General features: G+C 45.8%; 1 protein-coding gene across 5 annotated transcripts in view; it reads left to right on the top strand.

The window, feature by feature from the left end:
• Window positions 1-15,744, top strand: part of ACLY (ATP citrate lyase) — a 44,473-nt gene extending 28,729 nt beyond the window's left edge. For all 5 annotated transcript variants that reach the window (XM_041724631.1, XM_041724630.1, XM_041724629.1 and 2 more), the window contains 11 exons: window positions 1,011-1,092; window positions 1,795-1,905; window positions 6,802-6,929; window positions 7,530-7,623; window positions 10,499-10,653; window positions 11,708-11,858; window positions 12,059-12,202; window positions 13,134-13,247; window positions 13,786-13,868; window positions 14,321-14,397; window positions 14,773-15,744. In XM_041724631.1, coding sequence (XP_041580565.1) covers window positions 1,011-1,092; window positions 1,795-1,905; window positions 6,802-6,929; window positions 7,530-7,623; window positions 10,499-10,653; window positions 11,708-11,858; window positions 12,059-12,202; window positions 13,134-13,247; window positions 13,786-13,868; window positions 14,321-14,397; window positions 14,773-14,867 — 1,234 coding nt within the window. In that variant the 3' untranslated portion in view covers window positions 14,868-15,744. The remainder of the gene's footprint in view (window positions 1-1,010; window positions 1,093-1,794; window positions 1,906-6,801; window positions 6,930-7,529; window positions 7,624-10,498; window positions 10,654-11,707; window positions 11,859-12,058; window positions 12,203-13,133; window positions 13,248-13,785; window positions 13,869-14,320; window positions 14,398-14,772) is intronic.
• The last annotated feature ends 601 nt before the right edge of the window (window positions 15,745-16,345 follow it).

Raw genomic sequence — 16,345 nt, 5'->3', positions numbered from 1 at the left:
TTCAAGGGTCAACTATATATACAGACTGGCATGTGGACCTGGCAATAGCCTGCCAATCCTGGGACATCAGTTGGCATGCTATATTGGTATGCTATATATTGCTTGTTAAAAGAAAAAAAAAAGTTATGTGAACTTAGTGGTTTCAAACTATAATAGAACATTTGTTCTCCTGGTTTCTGTGGGTCAGGGTTCAGGAGTGGCTCAAGTAGGCAGCTGTGGCTTGGGGAGGGGTACGGTGCAGTGAAGTGGTAGGTGGCCGAGATGCTATTCTCAGCTAAAGGCCTGCTTGAGGCTGGAGGTAGCTCATCCTCAGGGCTGACACAGTGCTTTTTTGTGGGTTTCTCCATAGGCTGCTCAGTGTTCTTCAAGACATAGTAACCAAAAAAAAAAAAAAAAAGACATAGTGACCAGCATCCCCCAGCATGAGCAATTCAAGAGAGTGCCAGACAGAAGCTGTTTTTATAACCCTGCCACAGAAGCCATTGTCAAAGAGTCATTTCTGTCACATTCTGTTTATTAGAAGCTAATCATCAAGTCTAAGCCATATTCAAGAGAGGCATGAGATTCCACCTTGTTGAAAGAATTTTCAGCCATATTTTTTTAAAAAAAGATTTTATTTATTTATTCATGAGAGACATAGGCAGAGGAAGAAGCAGGCTCCCTGTGGGAAGCCCAATGCGGGACTCGATCCCAGGACCCCAAGATCATGACCTGAGCCAAAAGCAGACACTCAATCAGTGAGCTACCCAGGTGCCCCTTTCAGCCATATTTTAAAGCCACCACACATGTACTCTATAAGCATCTCTTACTGCCAAGCAAACCTCCCTTCTCCTTCCCTTCCCTTGTGCTTCATTTATTACCAACCCCCCACCTCACCCCTTGCCTTTTAAGGCATCTCTGGGCCCTCACTGGACACCCACACTCACAAAAAACCTCATAGTAGCCTCCTACACCTGTACATACATCTCCCCATGTCTCCTGATCCCATGTGTTCTCTCTGCTTTTACCAGGTACCCCGGCTCAACATTTATGGATCATGTGTTACGTTACCAGGATACTCCAGGAGTAAAAATGATTGTGGTTCTTGGAGAGGTGCGTTTTGTTTTTTAATTTTATTTTTCTGACTCTAATGTGTGACCCCAGTTTTGAAAAACAGCTCATGTATTTGGTTATATATAACTTAAAGTGACAGTCCCTGGTAATCCCGCTCCCTACACCCTGGGCCATAAAAGTTGTCACTGTTAAAACTGCCGTGTCTGTTCCTGAAAACGTTCTTGCCTCTTGGTGGCACAAGACTTTTCTTTTCTTTTCTTTCTTTTTTTTTTTTGCACAAGACTTTTTAGTACCAATAAAGAAGCTTTTGGCTGACATTGGTCTCTTCGCAGTGCATAGGTGGAGTAAGAAGTGTGGTTTTATAGTTTGGGAGAGTCCTCTCACCCCATTCCTTGCTTGTGCCTCTGAGCAGGTCTGATCCAAAATCATCTTCTACTGTTTTTTTTGTTGTTGTTGTTTTATCTTCTACTCTTAAATCAAGGAGGGGGAGTCTCAGGGACTCCAGAGGATACCCACTGCCCTTTTACAATTCTTCCTTGTCTCCAGTCTCAATCTTCCAAGCTATTATTTGGCCAAAGCCCATGTTTCTTCATTTCCTAGCCAAGTTGTAACTCAGGACTCCTGGCGCCTCTGACCCCCACCTGATTTGGGAGAGATTTTCCTGGTGCAGTGCTGCCCATGACAATTTGGGATCGGTTCCACTAACTTGTGGGCTTTTTCTTGTTCCCTGTTCTTTGGCAGATAGGGGGCACTGAGGAATATAAGATCTGCCGGGGCATCAAGGAGGGCCGTATCACCAAGCCCGTGGTCTGCTGGTGCATCGGGACCTGTGCCACCATGTTCTCCTCCGAGGTACAGCCGGGACACGTCACTCCTGGACAGGGAGGCCGAAGGGGGTGTCTGAGGTGAACTGTGTGGTCATCTCGTTGAGCAGCTAGTTCCTCCAATGATCATTTACTACTTGAGGGTTACCGTGAGGTCCACCTAGGGCCCTGCTCTCTAGAAGGTTAAATCCAGTTGGGGGGGTGGGGGACAGTCATCAGATGAAGACCAGAGCACAGCTCTGAGTCCCTGCTAGGATTGGAGTAGGGCACACTTCTGTCTGGAGCAGTTAGGATGGCTTCACAAGGAAGGTGAGGCTTGTGCTGCATCTAAGGGATGAGAAGGAGTTTACTGAACAGGAATTTACTGAGGGAAGTGGAGGAGGGAGAGGCACAGAGCTGGGGAGGGGCATGGGGAGAGGCTGTAGAAGAAAGCCAGCTTTGTTCTAGATGTAGAAGTATGCCCAGAGGCATACAGTGAGTGCGGCATGGCCCAGGCATCCAGTACCAACACTCTGAGTCACCTCTCTCTGGCTGGGTATGGCAAGGCAGACTGCAGCCCCAGGACTCCATCTTAGAGGACCCTCTGTCTTGGAGATGGCCCATCCGGTGATGATGAAACTGGGGAAACAAAGAGTTGTCACTGATCGGTGATCAATAGCTGAGCAGGTCAAGGGTGAGGCCTTGTATCAGCAGCATATGCGCTATGTACAGATGAAGGTAAGATCCGGCCATAAGGCTTCCTGCAACAGTGCTAATCCCTACTCTGAACCTCCTAACCTTCCCACCAGTAAGCCTGTCACCCTATTCTTTCTGCCTGCAATCCTGCAATACTTGCCTTCCCCACTGAGATTCGTCCCCACCTCACAGTGACAATATTTGTGCAGTTGTAAAATGCACCTCTCCTTTGAACCAGCTGTTCCGCTTTTACAGATTTATGGGTCTGCGCACAAAAATATTTTGAAGTGTGTGTGCAAGGACACTCAAGATTTTAATGGTAGAAAATAGAACAGCCTAAATGCAGGTCTGAAGGGGATATGTCATCCCGGCCCAGCCATACAGTAGAAAATCCAGCAGGCAGGAGAAGAATGAGGTGATTCTTGATATGTTGATAAAGAGTTTATCAGATTAAAGAAACAGCAGGAGGTAGTAAATGCTTATAATTTTGTATAAGTATCAACTCTGTATTTTTTTTCTTAAGTAAGTAAAAGGAGAGGGGTGGGTCGTGGAATTATTCCCGTGCCTCATGCGTGACACCCCCCCCCTCCCCCCGGCTACAGTCAGATCTTGGTCGATCTGTATAACTAGGGCGGATCATTTGGCCTCTCCTGCCTCAGTTTCCTGGGCTGTAAAATGGGGATGATTCAGGATTGTTCTGTGGCTCACATAAGAAGATAATTGAAAAGGTCTGGCATATACAGGTCTTAGCGAATGCTCATTTCCATTCTTCAATTCACCCGATTCCATGAAGCTCTTCCTGATTCTCCTTTTTCTTGACTTCTCTCCCCTCCGCCTGAGCAACCAAAAATAATTGCAAGTCCCAGCTGCATTGTTTCTCTTAACCAGCTCTGCATTACCAGCCCACCTTTTCACCCCTGCTAAGCTGAGGACACCGCCAACAGAGCTAGGACCTCACTCTTCTGTTTCTAGCTGGGCACGCATCATCACCCCAGGGATGGTACAGGTCTTCAAGGTGTTCCATTTTTGTCTTTCACTTAACTTTTTAAAACATTGGGAAATTTCTTTTTTTTTAAAAGATTTATTTATTTATGATAGACACAGAGAGAGAGAGAGAGAGGCAGACACAGGCAGAGGGAGAAGCAGGCTCCATGCCAGGAGCCCGATGCGGGACTTGATCCCGGGACTCCAGGATCTTGCTCTGGGCCAAAGGCAGGCACCAAACTGCTGAGCCACCCAGGGATCCCCAACATTGGGAAATTTCAACCACACACAAAGTAGTATAGTACAGTGCCCAGCTAATAAGTGATTTTTGATTTTTTAAGGTTTTAAATTTATTCATTTGAGAGAGAGCGCGAGGGAGTGAGAGGCAGAGGGAGAAGCAGACTTTCAGCAGGGCAGGAAGCCTGATACGAGGCTTGATCCTGGGACCCTGGGATCATGACCTGAGCCGAAGCAGATATTTAACCAACTGAGCCACCCAGGCATCCGTGATTTTTGCGTTCTTAAGCAGACCTCATGACCTTACAGAACTTTCGGCCCTATAGAGGTCAGGTAGGCATGCAACAAAATCTCCACCTGTTGGCAGGCAGAGACAGCTCCTCAGGAAAAACAGAATTAAGAACCAGGCAATGGGAGTAAAGACCAGAGTTATTGGTAAGGTGACATTTTTCAGAACTATGTTCCACAAAACTGGTCCTGTAGCAATGGTCGTCAAAGCAAACAGAAAGGGGAGCTTCTATAAATTATGAACATGCAACATAATCTATTTCTCTTTAAAAATTTTTGGGTTTGGGATGCCTGGGTGGCTCAGCAGTTTGGCGCCTGCCTTCAGCCCAGGGTGTGATCCTAGAGTCCCGGGATCGAGTCCCACATCGGGCTCCCTGCATGGAGCCTGCTACTCTATGTCTCTTCCTCTTTCTCTCTGTGTCTCTCATGAGTAAATAAATAAAATCTTTTAAAAATGAAAATTTTGGGCAGCCCCGGTGGCACAGCGGTTTAGCGCCGCCTGCAGCCCAGGGCATGATCCTGGAGACCCTGGATCGACTCCCACGTCAGGCTCTCTGCATGGAGCCTGCTTCTCCCTCTGCCTGTGACTCTGCTTCTCTCTCTCTGCATCTCTATGAATAAATAAATAAAATCTTAAAAAAAAAAAGATTTTAAAAAAATTTAAAAAATTTTGGGGGGTTTGCGGGGCACCTGGGTAACTCAGTAGGTTAAGCTTCCAACACTTGCTTTTGGCTTCAGTCATGATCTCAGGTCATGGGATCGAGTCCCATGTCAGGCTCTACACTGCTCAGTGCAGAATCTGCTTGTCCCCCTCTCTCTCTCTAAAGTAAATCTTTAAAAAAAATTTTTTTTTGTTTTAGTTTAGAGGAATCTCAGAGTTAAACTTTTAATTTCCTCGAACGCAGCATTTTGTTTGAGTACAGAATCTCTCCTCCTTCCCACCCCATCCACCCATGCAGATTCAGTCCTATAAAGAATGCATTGGGAGCTGGCGCTTTATTTTATTTTATTTTTTTAAATTTTATTTATTTATGATAGTCACACACACAGAGAGAGAGGCAGAGACACAGGCAGAGGGAGAAGCAGGCTCCATGCACCGGGAGCCCGATGTGGGATTCGATCCCGGGTCTCCAGGATCGCACTCTGGGCCAAAGGCAGGCGCCAAACCGCTGCGCCACCCAGAGATCCCTCCACTTCCCTTCTTTTTTTTTTTTTTAATTTTTTATTTATTTATGATAGTCACAGAGAGAGAGAGAGAGAGAGAGAGAGAGGCAGAGACACAGGCGGAGGGAGAAGCAGGCTCCATGCACCGGGAGCCTGATGTGGGATTCGATCCCGGGTCTCCAGGATCGCGCCCTGGGCCAAAGGCAGGCGCCAAACCGCTGCGCCACCCAGGGATCCCTCCACTTCCCTTCTTAATGGAAGTAGCTATAGCTACTGAAAGATGAAGTGGGTAAACTACACAGAAAAGTGCCTGGATGTAGTGTTACTCAAACAGGTTAGACATTATTGTGATTACCCATCTCAGCCCGCCCTAATCAAGGTTTTGTACCGCATCTTATTTGGTTACCTCGTTTTCCCCATTGCATGGTCAAAGATACAGTTACGATGTAGCTCTTCCCATTGGTTTTCTCTTCCCTGATGCTCCCTTCTGTAGCCAGTCATTTCTGGTGCCATTGGGTTTAGAGTTTATCTTAACTGTGTGCTCAGGTGAAAGGGAACAGTTACTAGGTGACCCTAGGTGATTGCTGCCATGTGAAAATATAGACCTAGTGGTACACAATCTGACTTCTTATCTTTTTCATTTTTATTAGGATTTATTTACTTTCCAGAGGGAGGCGCAGGGGCAGAGAGAGAGAGAATAACTCAAAGGGACTCAGCACTGAATGTGGAGTGCAATGTGGAGCTCAATCCCACAATCCCAAGATTATGACCTGAGCTGAAATCAAGAGTTGGACACTCAACTGATGTAACCACCCGGGCACCCCTACAATCCTACTTTCTAAAAAGAAGCTAGAGGAGGGGTGCCTGAGTGGCTCTGCTGGTTAGGCATCCAACTCTTGATTTCAGATCAGGATCTCATGGTCATGGGATCCAGCCCCACATGGGGCTCCACACTCAGCAGGGAGTCTGCTTGAGATTCTCTCTCTCTCCTTTCCCTATACGCCTCCCTCTGTTTCTTTCTTTGTGTCTCTCTCTCTCAAATAAATAAATAAATCTTTTAAAAATAAACATCTATAAAACTAGGGATTTGTATTTTTACATGAGATTTTATTTTTTTTAATATTGGATATATTTTATAAAAAGTATGTGTAGGATAATCCAATTCTGCCTGTGAAGTCAGCTCAGCCTTAAGGTTGCCAGCATGTAACTTTACTCACAAAAAAACTTCACTCACTCACAGTGGCTCACAGCTAGGGCTGTTCGCTGACCTCCACCCACCCCTGAAGGCTGCTGCAGGGAGATGGGCCTCCAGGCTTTGTGTCCTGGCTACAGTACACAATAGCTGTGTGACCTTCTGACCTTCTGGGAATTCTCGGTGCTTCGGTCTCTTCTATAAGTTGAGGGAGTCATGTAGTATATCTATTGAGTGGGCCTGTGTAGGGCTTGAATGAAGTGATTCACATAAAGTGTTCAGCAGGGTCCAGCCTGTAATGGGTACAGACACTCCTAGGAGCCTGTGTTTTCTCTCTTCCAGTATTAACAAGCCCAGTAGAGCCTCTCCCCCTTTGTCTTCCAGGTCCAGTTTGGCCATGCTGGAGCTTGTGCCAACCAGGCTTCTGAAACCGCAGTAGCCAAGAATCAGGCTTTGAAGGAGGCAGGAGTGTATGTGCCCCCGAGCTTCGATGAACTTGGAGAAATCATCCAGTAAGTGGACTGTGGGGAGGATGCCAGCCTCCTGTTCCCTCTCAGAGCCCCCGTGAGGATTACAGCCTCTGTGACACAGAGGTGTCTGAAATTCTTGGTCCCTTTTAGGTGACAAGTACAACCATACAAATGGTCCGAAATCTTTTCTTTTTGGGTTTTGTTTTATTTTGTTTGTAGACACAGTTACGGGCTGTTCAGACTGGTATTAAAACATGTTCGGTTTCTGAGCCTACCTACTTGGCTGTTCTGTAAATAAGAAATGAGCATAGAAGCAGCTAGAAGTTATCACCTCTGATTGACAAAGTTATTGGATAACCTATTGTGTCTTCCCATTCCTCCCGTCTGTTGTTCCTTATTCTTCAGATTCTGTAAAAGCCCCATGGGGCTTGTGGGTGGGTCTTGGCCAGAACTGGTTTTCCTTCAGTTCTCAGGAATCCAGCTGGTGTGTGGCCTTGCCAGGAGAGGCTGCAGACCTAGAAAACCTAGAAAACCTAGAATTCTGGGGTTAGGTGGAGGAATGTTCCTGGGATGGCTTAGAAGCACTCAGAAGCCTAAAATCCACCCGGATGTCTTCCCTTCTCCCCTTCCCCCATCTCCCAGGTCTGTGTATGAAGATCTTGTGGCCAAAGGAGTCATTGTACCTGCTCAGGAGGTACCGCCTCCAACTGTGCCAATGGATTACTCCTGGGCCAGGGTAAGTGCCATGGGTGCTTCTGAGAGTGAGAGTGAGGCAGGTGGTGCGGGGCTGACAGGGTGGGTTTTGAGTTCACTTGGCTTGAATCTCTGGAAACCAGGCCTGTGTTACTAGTTGGGGCAGTCCTGTAAATCACTACTCTGGCCTCCAAACCAAGCCCCCAGGGGCAGCTCTACTCCAAGGGCATCAGAAGAAACAGTGATGATTATTCTTGGATTCCAGCCCCTCCTTGTGGAGCTGGAGCTTGTGAGCTAGCCCCTTCCGACCAACGGGTAAAACAAATGCAGCACCAAAGAGGGCCAAGGGCAGCATGTATCTCCCACAGCCACGTGGCCTGGCCTGGAAACACGGTCTGAAGACAGACAGTATCCCCAGAGTTGTTTGCACTTGCTCTAAGGGGCTTCAGGGTGAAGCAGAGAGTCCACTCTGCTTGCTTGTCTATGTAGCAGGGATGAAAAGCTAATGTTCTTAATACATGAGAACTCTCTGAAATCAATTTTTAAAAGACCACTAGAAAAATGGGTAGGAAATGGCCTTTCAACATGCAAAAATAAATGCTTAACCTCACTCATAGAAAGGAGCCAAAGTAAAAGCTGTGATACCAATTTTCCCCTTTTGGGTCAACAAAGAAAAAAATTCTTTGATAGAATATTGTGTCTGTGTGGGTATAAGGAGACTTGTGTGTTTCTCCATTGGTCATGGGAGTAGAACTGGGCAGAACCTTTGTGAAAGGCACCTGGGTAACATCAGATTTAAAAGTGCTCATCCTGGGATGCCTGGGTGGCTCAGCAGTTGACCATCTGCCTTCGGCCCAGGGCGTGATCCCCAGGTCCTCGGATCGAGTCCCACATCAGGCTCCCTGCAAGGAGCCTGCTTCTCCCTCTGCCTGTGTCTGTGTGTCTCTCATGAATGAATGGATGGATGGATGGATGGATGGATATTTTTTTCAAAGTGCTCATCCTAGGGGCACCTGGCTAGCTCTGTTGGTTATGCATCTACTTTCAGCTCAGGTCATGATTTCAGGGTCCTGGGGTTAAGTCCTGCATTGGGCTCCCTGCTCAGCGGGAAGTCTGCTTCTCCCTCTGCCCCTGCATGCTCGTTCTCTCAAATTAAAAAAAAATACTTGGGGTACCTGGGTGGCTCAGTCGGCTAAGTGTCTGCCTTCAGCTTGGGTCATGATCCCAGGGTCCTGGTATTGAGCCCCACATCAGGCTCTGCTCAGTGAGTGAGGGGTCTGCTTCTCCCTCTCCCTCTGCTACTCCCCCTGCTCATGCTCTCTCTCTTGCTCCATCTCAAATAAAGATTTTTAAAAATAAATAATAAAATGAAATTAAAAGTTAAAAAACTAAAAATAAAGTGCTCACCCCTGAGGCACCTGGCTGCCTCAATTGGTGGAATGTGCGACTCTTGATCTTGGGGTTGTAACTTCAAGCCCCATATTGGGTGGGTGTAGAGATTACCACCAAAAGAAAAAAAAAAAGCATGCTCACACCAGATGGCATAGTAATTCCATATCTAGAAAGCTATTTCAGGGAAATGCTTATGCATTCACACAAATGTGTTCAAAATTTTTCCAGTTGATGGTTATCAGTGGAAGAATGACTCCCTTGTGGTTTTGTCCTATGATAATGGGATACTATATAGCAGATAAAGAAATGAACTAGATCTATGTATGTGCCAACATTTATGGAATTCAAGTTCATTGAGTAGGATATTGTGGTGTATATGAATATATATGGTATATATAGACATATTTGGATATATGATAAACAGGAAGTATATCATGATTACGAAAAAACAAATGTACACAAAACTGTTGTATATCCTCCATGTGTCTGTGTATGTAAATAAAAGTGAAGAAAGGAAGGCCAAATAGATGTCCATTAAACTGACAAAAGCTAAGGCAGAAAGGTGGGTTTTTTTTTATTTTTTAATTTTTAAAAAATTTTTAAAAAGATTTTATTTATTTATTCATGAAAGACACACAGAGAGAGAGGCAGAGACATGGGCAGAGGGAGAAGTGGGTTCCATGCAAAAAGCCCGATGTGGGACTCAAACCCAGGACTCCAGGATCATGCCCTGGGTCTAAGGCAGATGTTCAACCACTGAGCCACCCAGGCGTCCCCAGAAAGGCGTTTTTAAATTAAAATCGAGGGGATGGAGCCCTGCATTGGGCTTCCCACAGGGAGCCTGCTTTTCCCTCTGTCTCTCATGAATAAATAAATAAAATCTTAAAAAGAAAAATTAAAATCGGTAGGCCTTTCTCCCTAGCAGTTAGCACTGAGATTGCAGAGTATGTACTCTGGGCTTGGACACACATTTATTATTTTAAAAATTTAAAAAAAACCTTTCAAACCTTAAAATTGATAGAGGATAATGGGAGAAATGGTCTTAGGCAGAGTTGGCAACGATGCCCCCCCTTGTGCCCCAACTCTCGAAGCTAGAAGTTAGGCCCAGTCCCTTTCCTTGGGTGAAGGATGTCTTAAGGGGATCCCGTTTCCACAGTCACGTGCCTCATTACATTTTAATGGGGGGATTCGCAGCTGAATGTGGAGTGTTAGAAAAATTTCCCTTTAGATTCATTCTTGGATTTCTTAGCCAGGTGACCTTGGGTTGGTTTCTGAACTCTCTTCCCTCTACTTGGGACCCATTTGTGAGGTAAAAAGGGACATGCAGATTGAAACTGTGGGTGCTGTGGGCATGGCACTCCTATTTTCTACACCTGAAACCGTATAATGAAAGGGTTTTTGTACTTCTTTCTTGGGAGAAGTTTATCTGAGAGTTGGTATTTGGCAGTCAGAATTTAAGACCTACTTGGGCCACTTTGGTTCTGTGATCACATCATGTTGTTTCCCCCGCCTCCATCTCTGCTCAGGAGCTGGGCTTGATCCGCAAACCTGCCTCATTCATGACCAGCATCTGTGATGAGCGAGGACAGGAGCTCATCTACGCAGGCATGCCCATCACTGAGGTCTTCAAGGAAGAGATGGGCATTGGTGGGGTCCTTGGCCTCCTGTGGTTCCAGAGAAGGTAAGGGAATGCTAGGGCAAAAGATGGCAGGACTCTGGCACCTGTGACTCAAAATTAAGGATTTTCCCCTGACAAGGGAGTGGGGGTGGGCAGCCTTAAGGGAATATGTCCAGTATCAGTGGCCACAGATCAATTGCAAGGCCAGAGGAAAGAGATACCGGCTGTTCCTAGGTCTTCTAAGGACAGAGAGGCCAATCTCAACCAAGAGAAGTAGAAAGCAATGAGCCCATCAGGGATCTTAGATCAGCCTCTGTCCTTGGGGCTCTTAAAAAAATGAGACAGAATAAATGTAGGCCTTTTGAGAGAAACGTCTGGATGGGTCTGGTAGCTCAAAGGGTGCTGGCCTGGTGGAGTTGCTAAATAGGCATGAAGTACCTTGTACTGCGTCCTCTCTCATCAGCCCATTAGAAAAAATTAGTTTCTCTGCAACTCCCAAGCTTAGCCTTCCCCTGGGACTGACAGCTGGTAAGGGAGCCAGTGAGTACCTGATTCACAGAGCCCTGGCTTAGGGTCACCGTGAGCAGAAGGCCAGGTCAAAGTCTTGGTTTGTGTCATGCCCTCAGAGGCAGAGATAGATCTTGATTCTGCTTTAGGCCCTTCCTGGGAGGAGTTCATGGGTTATAACACCTGAGTGGGTTTCCCTGTCTGCTCCTGCATCCCCATGTCTCCAGACTTCATTCTTAATCATCAGTTGGGGGAAACTTGGGGCTTCCTACACTGGGAGGGGGGCAGGTGTCTCACTTCTCCATCTGTCACATAGAGGGAAGCCACAAATGCAGGTTACATTCTATTGCAGCAACTCACACTGAAAGCCATTGCCTAAAGGAGAGATTTTCAGACCCTGGTGGCTAATTCTGTTTTAAAAGCAGTATTTGTGAGCCACCTGGGTGTCTCACTTGGTTAAGCATCTGTCTTTGGTTCAGGTCCGTTCAGGTCATGATCCCAGGGAGATGGGAGCAAGTAGGAGCTTGGATTCTCAGGTCAGCGAAGCTCCTGTTCAGCTGCTTGCCTCTATTCTGACCCTCCTTTTAGTGTCTCTTCCCTTCACCTCTAGGTTACCCAAATATGCCTGCCAGTTCGTCGAGATGTGCCTGATGGTGACTGCAGATCATGGGCCGGCCGTGTCTGGGGCTCACAACACCATTATCTGCGCTCGGGCTGGGAAGGACCTGGTTTCCAGCCTTACCTCAGGGCTGCTCACTATTGTGAGTACTGGCATCCTGGGAGGGGAGAATTTCAGGGGACATGTGGCATTGGCGATGTGGGCTTGGCTGCCATGGGGTCCTAGAAGGGGCCTTGGCATGTAAAACCCTGTTATGGGGAAGTTTGGGGTATGCCAGATTGGTCTGCGAAGCTGAAGGAGGCTCTTTCAGCTTAGGACAACATGGGCTTGCCTGTCCTATAGGGGGACCGGTTTGGGGGTGCCCTGGATGCAGCTGCCAAGATGTTCAGCAAAGCCTTTGACAGTGGTATTATCCCCATGGAGTTTGTGAACAAGATGAAGAAGGAAGGAAAGCTGATCATGGGCATTGGGCACCGAGTGAAGTCGGTAAGTTGTGGTTCTCCTTAAGGTAGATGGAGACAGCATTGTTCTAGTTGGGAACACCCAGGCCCCTGATTTCCTTTAACCTGCAGAGCTTTGGCTGTGTTGACAGATGTCAAAATAAGGCAGCTATTTTTCCGTTATAATACAGAATGCCCTTAAATAGGTTTGCATTAGAATCAGGGACTGTGTTAATACCTCTGAGGGACATTACATCCAGGGTTTGCAGCCTCAGTGACCTCCTCCCTTAGCAGAGATATGCTGGGTTAGTTTGGATTCCAGAAAGGAAGAAACCCAAAAGCCTGAGTGTGGCAGCACAGGGCTGACACTCTCTCCGAAGGAGGCCCTGCACTGTGGACTGGAGCAGTGCTATCTGCTTGGGAGCTGGTAGTGGCTCAAGTCGCTGTAGTATTGGGACTTGGCTGGCACCTGAACTACCTCCCTGCCCTGCTGACCAATTATTGCTTAGTGTGGGTCTCTAAATGAGCATTGCAGGCCCATGGACAGCAGGTCCAGGGCTTTTCTTCAAATATCAGGGGTGCTTTGCTTCCCCACATCATTAAGTGCTTGCCAGTTTAAAAACGAAGAACTCTATTGAACTTTGTTGCAGCTGGATGAGGCTGCTGAGCTGGTGGGCAACATGATTTGTGGTCAGAACCTAAAACTTTTGGAGATTGGGTCCCCTGGTGCTTAAACTGAGGCCTGTGGTGAACTCAGTTAACATCTCCAGGTCTCAGTTCCTTGTTGATAACACAAAAGACTTTAGAAACCTTGAGCCCCACGGTAGTGTCTGTCATAATCTGTGTGGATCAGTTCCCTGAAACACACATCCTGGATGTGATACATGCATTTGTGTCTGTCTGTGGCAGGAGCACAAATATATCTCTTAAGAGTGATGTTAGGGCAGGTTCCTCTGTAACTTTGGGTCACTTTTTAGATAAACAACCCAGACATGCGGGTGCAGATCCTCAAAGATTACGTCAAACAGCACTTCCCTGCCACCCCCCTGCTTGACTATGCACTGGAAGTTGAGAAGATTACCACCTCAAAGGTAAAAGAGAAAATGTCCCTAATTCCCAAATCATAGCTGTTGATGAATTTCTTGGGGAAAACAAGAGCCAGCCTACATTTCGATTGTGCAGCCAAAAATCAAACCTGGTTTTCTGGGAACTTTTATATATTTGTTTATTTTTCAAGATTTTATTTATTCATGAGAGACAGAGAGGCAGAGACATAGGCAGAGGGAGAAGCAGGCTCAGGGAGCCTGATGCAGGACTTGATCCCAGGACTCCAGGATCATGACCTGAGCCAAAGGCAGATGTCTGCTCTATCCCTGAGCCAGCCAGGTGCCCTGGGAAATTTTATTTCTGTTGCACTAAGTTCAACAGATACATACCACATACCAAGTATCAACTAGGTGTTGGGTCCTTTGCTAGACATTGGGAGTTGAACTGACACTTCTTTCCTAACCAGCTGGGGTGTTTTGTTGGGAGGTTTGTAAATTGTGGTCAGAATCTATAGTTAGATTAGTAGTAATTGTGGAAGATTACAAAGAAATAGTAAGTGCTTTGAATTTTTTGCCTTCCTAGAAACCAAATCTTATCCTGAACGTAGACGGTTTCATCGGAGTTGCATTTGTTGACATGCTGAGAAACTGTGGGTCTTTTACCCGGTGAGTTCTGTGGCCATTTTAATCTTAACAATTATTGATGCTGTTATTTCCTTCCAGTTCTAAAAGCAGAGTAATGCTCATTACAGAGGATTTTTTTTTAAAAGATTTTATTTATTCATGAGAGACAGAGAGAGAGAGGCAGAGACATAGGCAGAGGGAGAATCAGGCTCCATGCAGGAAGCCGGACGCGGGACTTAGTCCCACAACCCCGGGATTATGAACTGAGCCAAAGGCAAACACTCAACCACTGAGCCACCCAGGCACCCCTCATTACAGAGGATTTAGAAAATTTGGAGAGGCACAAAGGAAACAAAAATTATCTTTACTTTTACTACCCAGAGCATCCTTTCTCTACTTTGAAAGTTTGTTCTTGGGCAGAAGTTGTATTGTCTGTGGGGAGGAGGGTGGTCATGTGAGCCTTTTTAAAACCACAGGTTGATTGTGTGTTGCAGGGAGGAAGCTGATGAATATATTGACATTGGAGCTCTAAATGGCATCTTTGTGCTGGGAAGGAGTATGGGCTTCATCGGTGAGTTGGTAGTTGTTGCTGTTATTAAGAATTCAGTTTGATTTGGTTTCCCCCATGGTTCATCTAGAACACTTAACCTATGTGGGAAGTTTCTACATGTCCTATTATCTTCATCATTGTCCCTAATCCTTCCTTTCCTACTTTAACTTCCCCCTTTATCTTTATTCCTTTGTTCTTGGAAATGACTGCTAGCCCAGGAAAACAATGAAATCTGACAGTTGCCTTTTACCCAGGCTGTCCTCCACCTATGCAGTAGATCTGGATTTACTTAGTTTTTTTTTGTATTAGATTTCTTATCCTTATCCTCTCCCACTTGCCAGACTTTTAACAGACTCACCAACTCTTAACAAAAAAGATGCCTTTGCTCCATTTCAGGACACTATCTCGATCAGAAGAGGCTGAAGCAGGGGCTTTATCGTCACCCTTGGGATGATATTTCATATGTTCTTCCGGAACATATGAGCATGTAACTGAGCCAGGAACCCTATTGCAGTAAAGTGAAGACAAGAACTCCTCCCCTGGGAAACTGCGTACAGACAGCCGGCACTGGAGCTTGCTATAGGATGGGCCTGGAATGTAAACAGCTATTGATGTCCAGGTACCAAAGACAGCCACAGGCTAACACTGGTCAGTCCACACAAAGAAGCTTAGTATTTTTTTTGTAAGCATAGAATAAAAATCAAGCCAATAAATTGTGACATTTGCTCTGGTACCTGCTGTATTTATTATATGGAAGCATCTAAGCACTGTAAGGATAGTGTTTTTTCCTCGTTGTAGGATATTAGGATGTTGCTTTCTTCTTTCTATTAGTTAAAAAAAAAAATTTTTCCCTCAGAGGAAGGGAATGAAACTTTTAAGACCTCAAGACACCATCAATTGAAAACATCCTTAATGTCTTACTTTTCCACTTCTCTTTCTTCCTCCTATAAACCGAAGAGTGTTGTGTTAAACTGATTTTTAAAGATCTGTTGATGTGTTATGTGTTAAGGGTTTGTTTGGTATCTCACCGAAATGTTCTATGTTGCAGACCAAACTCTCCTTATGTCAGGGGGATGGGACCATTGCATCCTTAGCCATTGTCACAAAATACATGGAATAGTAATTTAAAATGTAAAGTTGTAACATACATATGTTTAAAACAAACGCAAAGCGAAAAGCTGTGAAATGTCTCGTGTCTTTCGTTCTCCTATTTATGCAACTGATTTATCAGTCTGTTACTGAAGTGTGGGTTCAACGATTTGTCTCCAGCCACTTTGCATCTGTAATCCACCAAGATTCTGGGAGCTGCCACCTCAGTCTCTTTTCTGTATTATCAGTTTGGTTTCAATAAACTATCTAGTAACAAGACACACTACTGTCTCGTGTCCTCTGTGTCCTTTCCTCTGTATTCCTTTGAACTATACTTTCTAATGGTTTTACTACATGTCATTTTTTAAAATGTTCATCCACATTTTCACACACAGAAAATAACTAATCAAAACACTAGCTTCAGGGCAGCCTGGGTGGCTCAGGGGTTAAGCACTGCCTTCAGCCCAGGGCCTGATCCTGGAGACCTGGGATTGAGTCTCACGTCAGGCTCCCTGCATGGAGCCTGCTTCTACCTCCGCCTGTGTCTCTGCCTCTTTCTGTGTGTCTCTCATGAATAAATAAATAAAATCTTAAAAACAAACAAAAAAACCCACTAGCTTCAAAGGAAACCACCCCCCATGCGCACATACCCCTGCCAGGGGCTCCTGGCTGGCTCGGTCGTTGGAGCATACAACTGGATTTCAGGATTTTTTTTTTTAATTTTTATTTATTTATGATAGTCACACACAGAGAGAGAGAGAGAGAGAGAGAGGCAGAGACACAGGCAGAGGAAGAAGCAGGCTCCATGCTCTGGGAGCCCGACATGGGATTCGATCCCAGGTCTCCAGGATCACGCCCTGGGCCAAAGGCAGGTGCTAAA

Source organism: Vulpes lagopus, chromosome 12, assembly GCF_018345385.1.
Source record: "Vulpes lagopus strain Blue_001 chromosome 12, ASM1834538v1, whole genome shotgun sequence".
Lineage (NCBI taxonomy): Eukaryota > Metazoa > Chordata > Mammalia > Carnivora > Canidae > Vulpes > Vulpes lagopus.
This window is presented reverse-complemented; position numbering and strand designations above follow the sequence as displayed.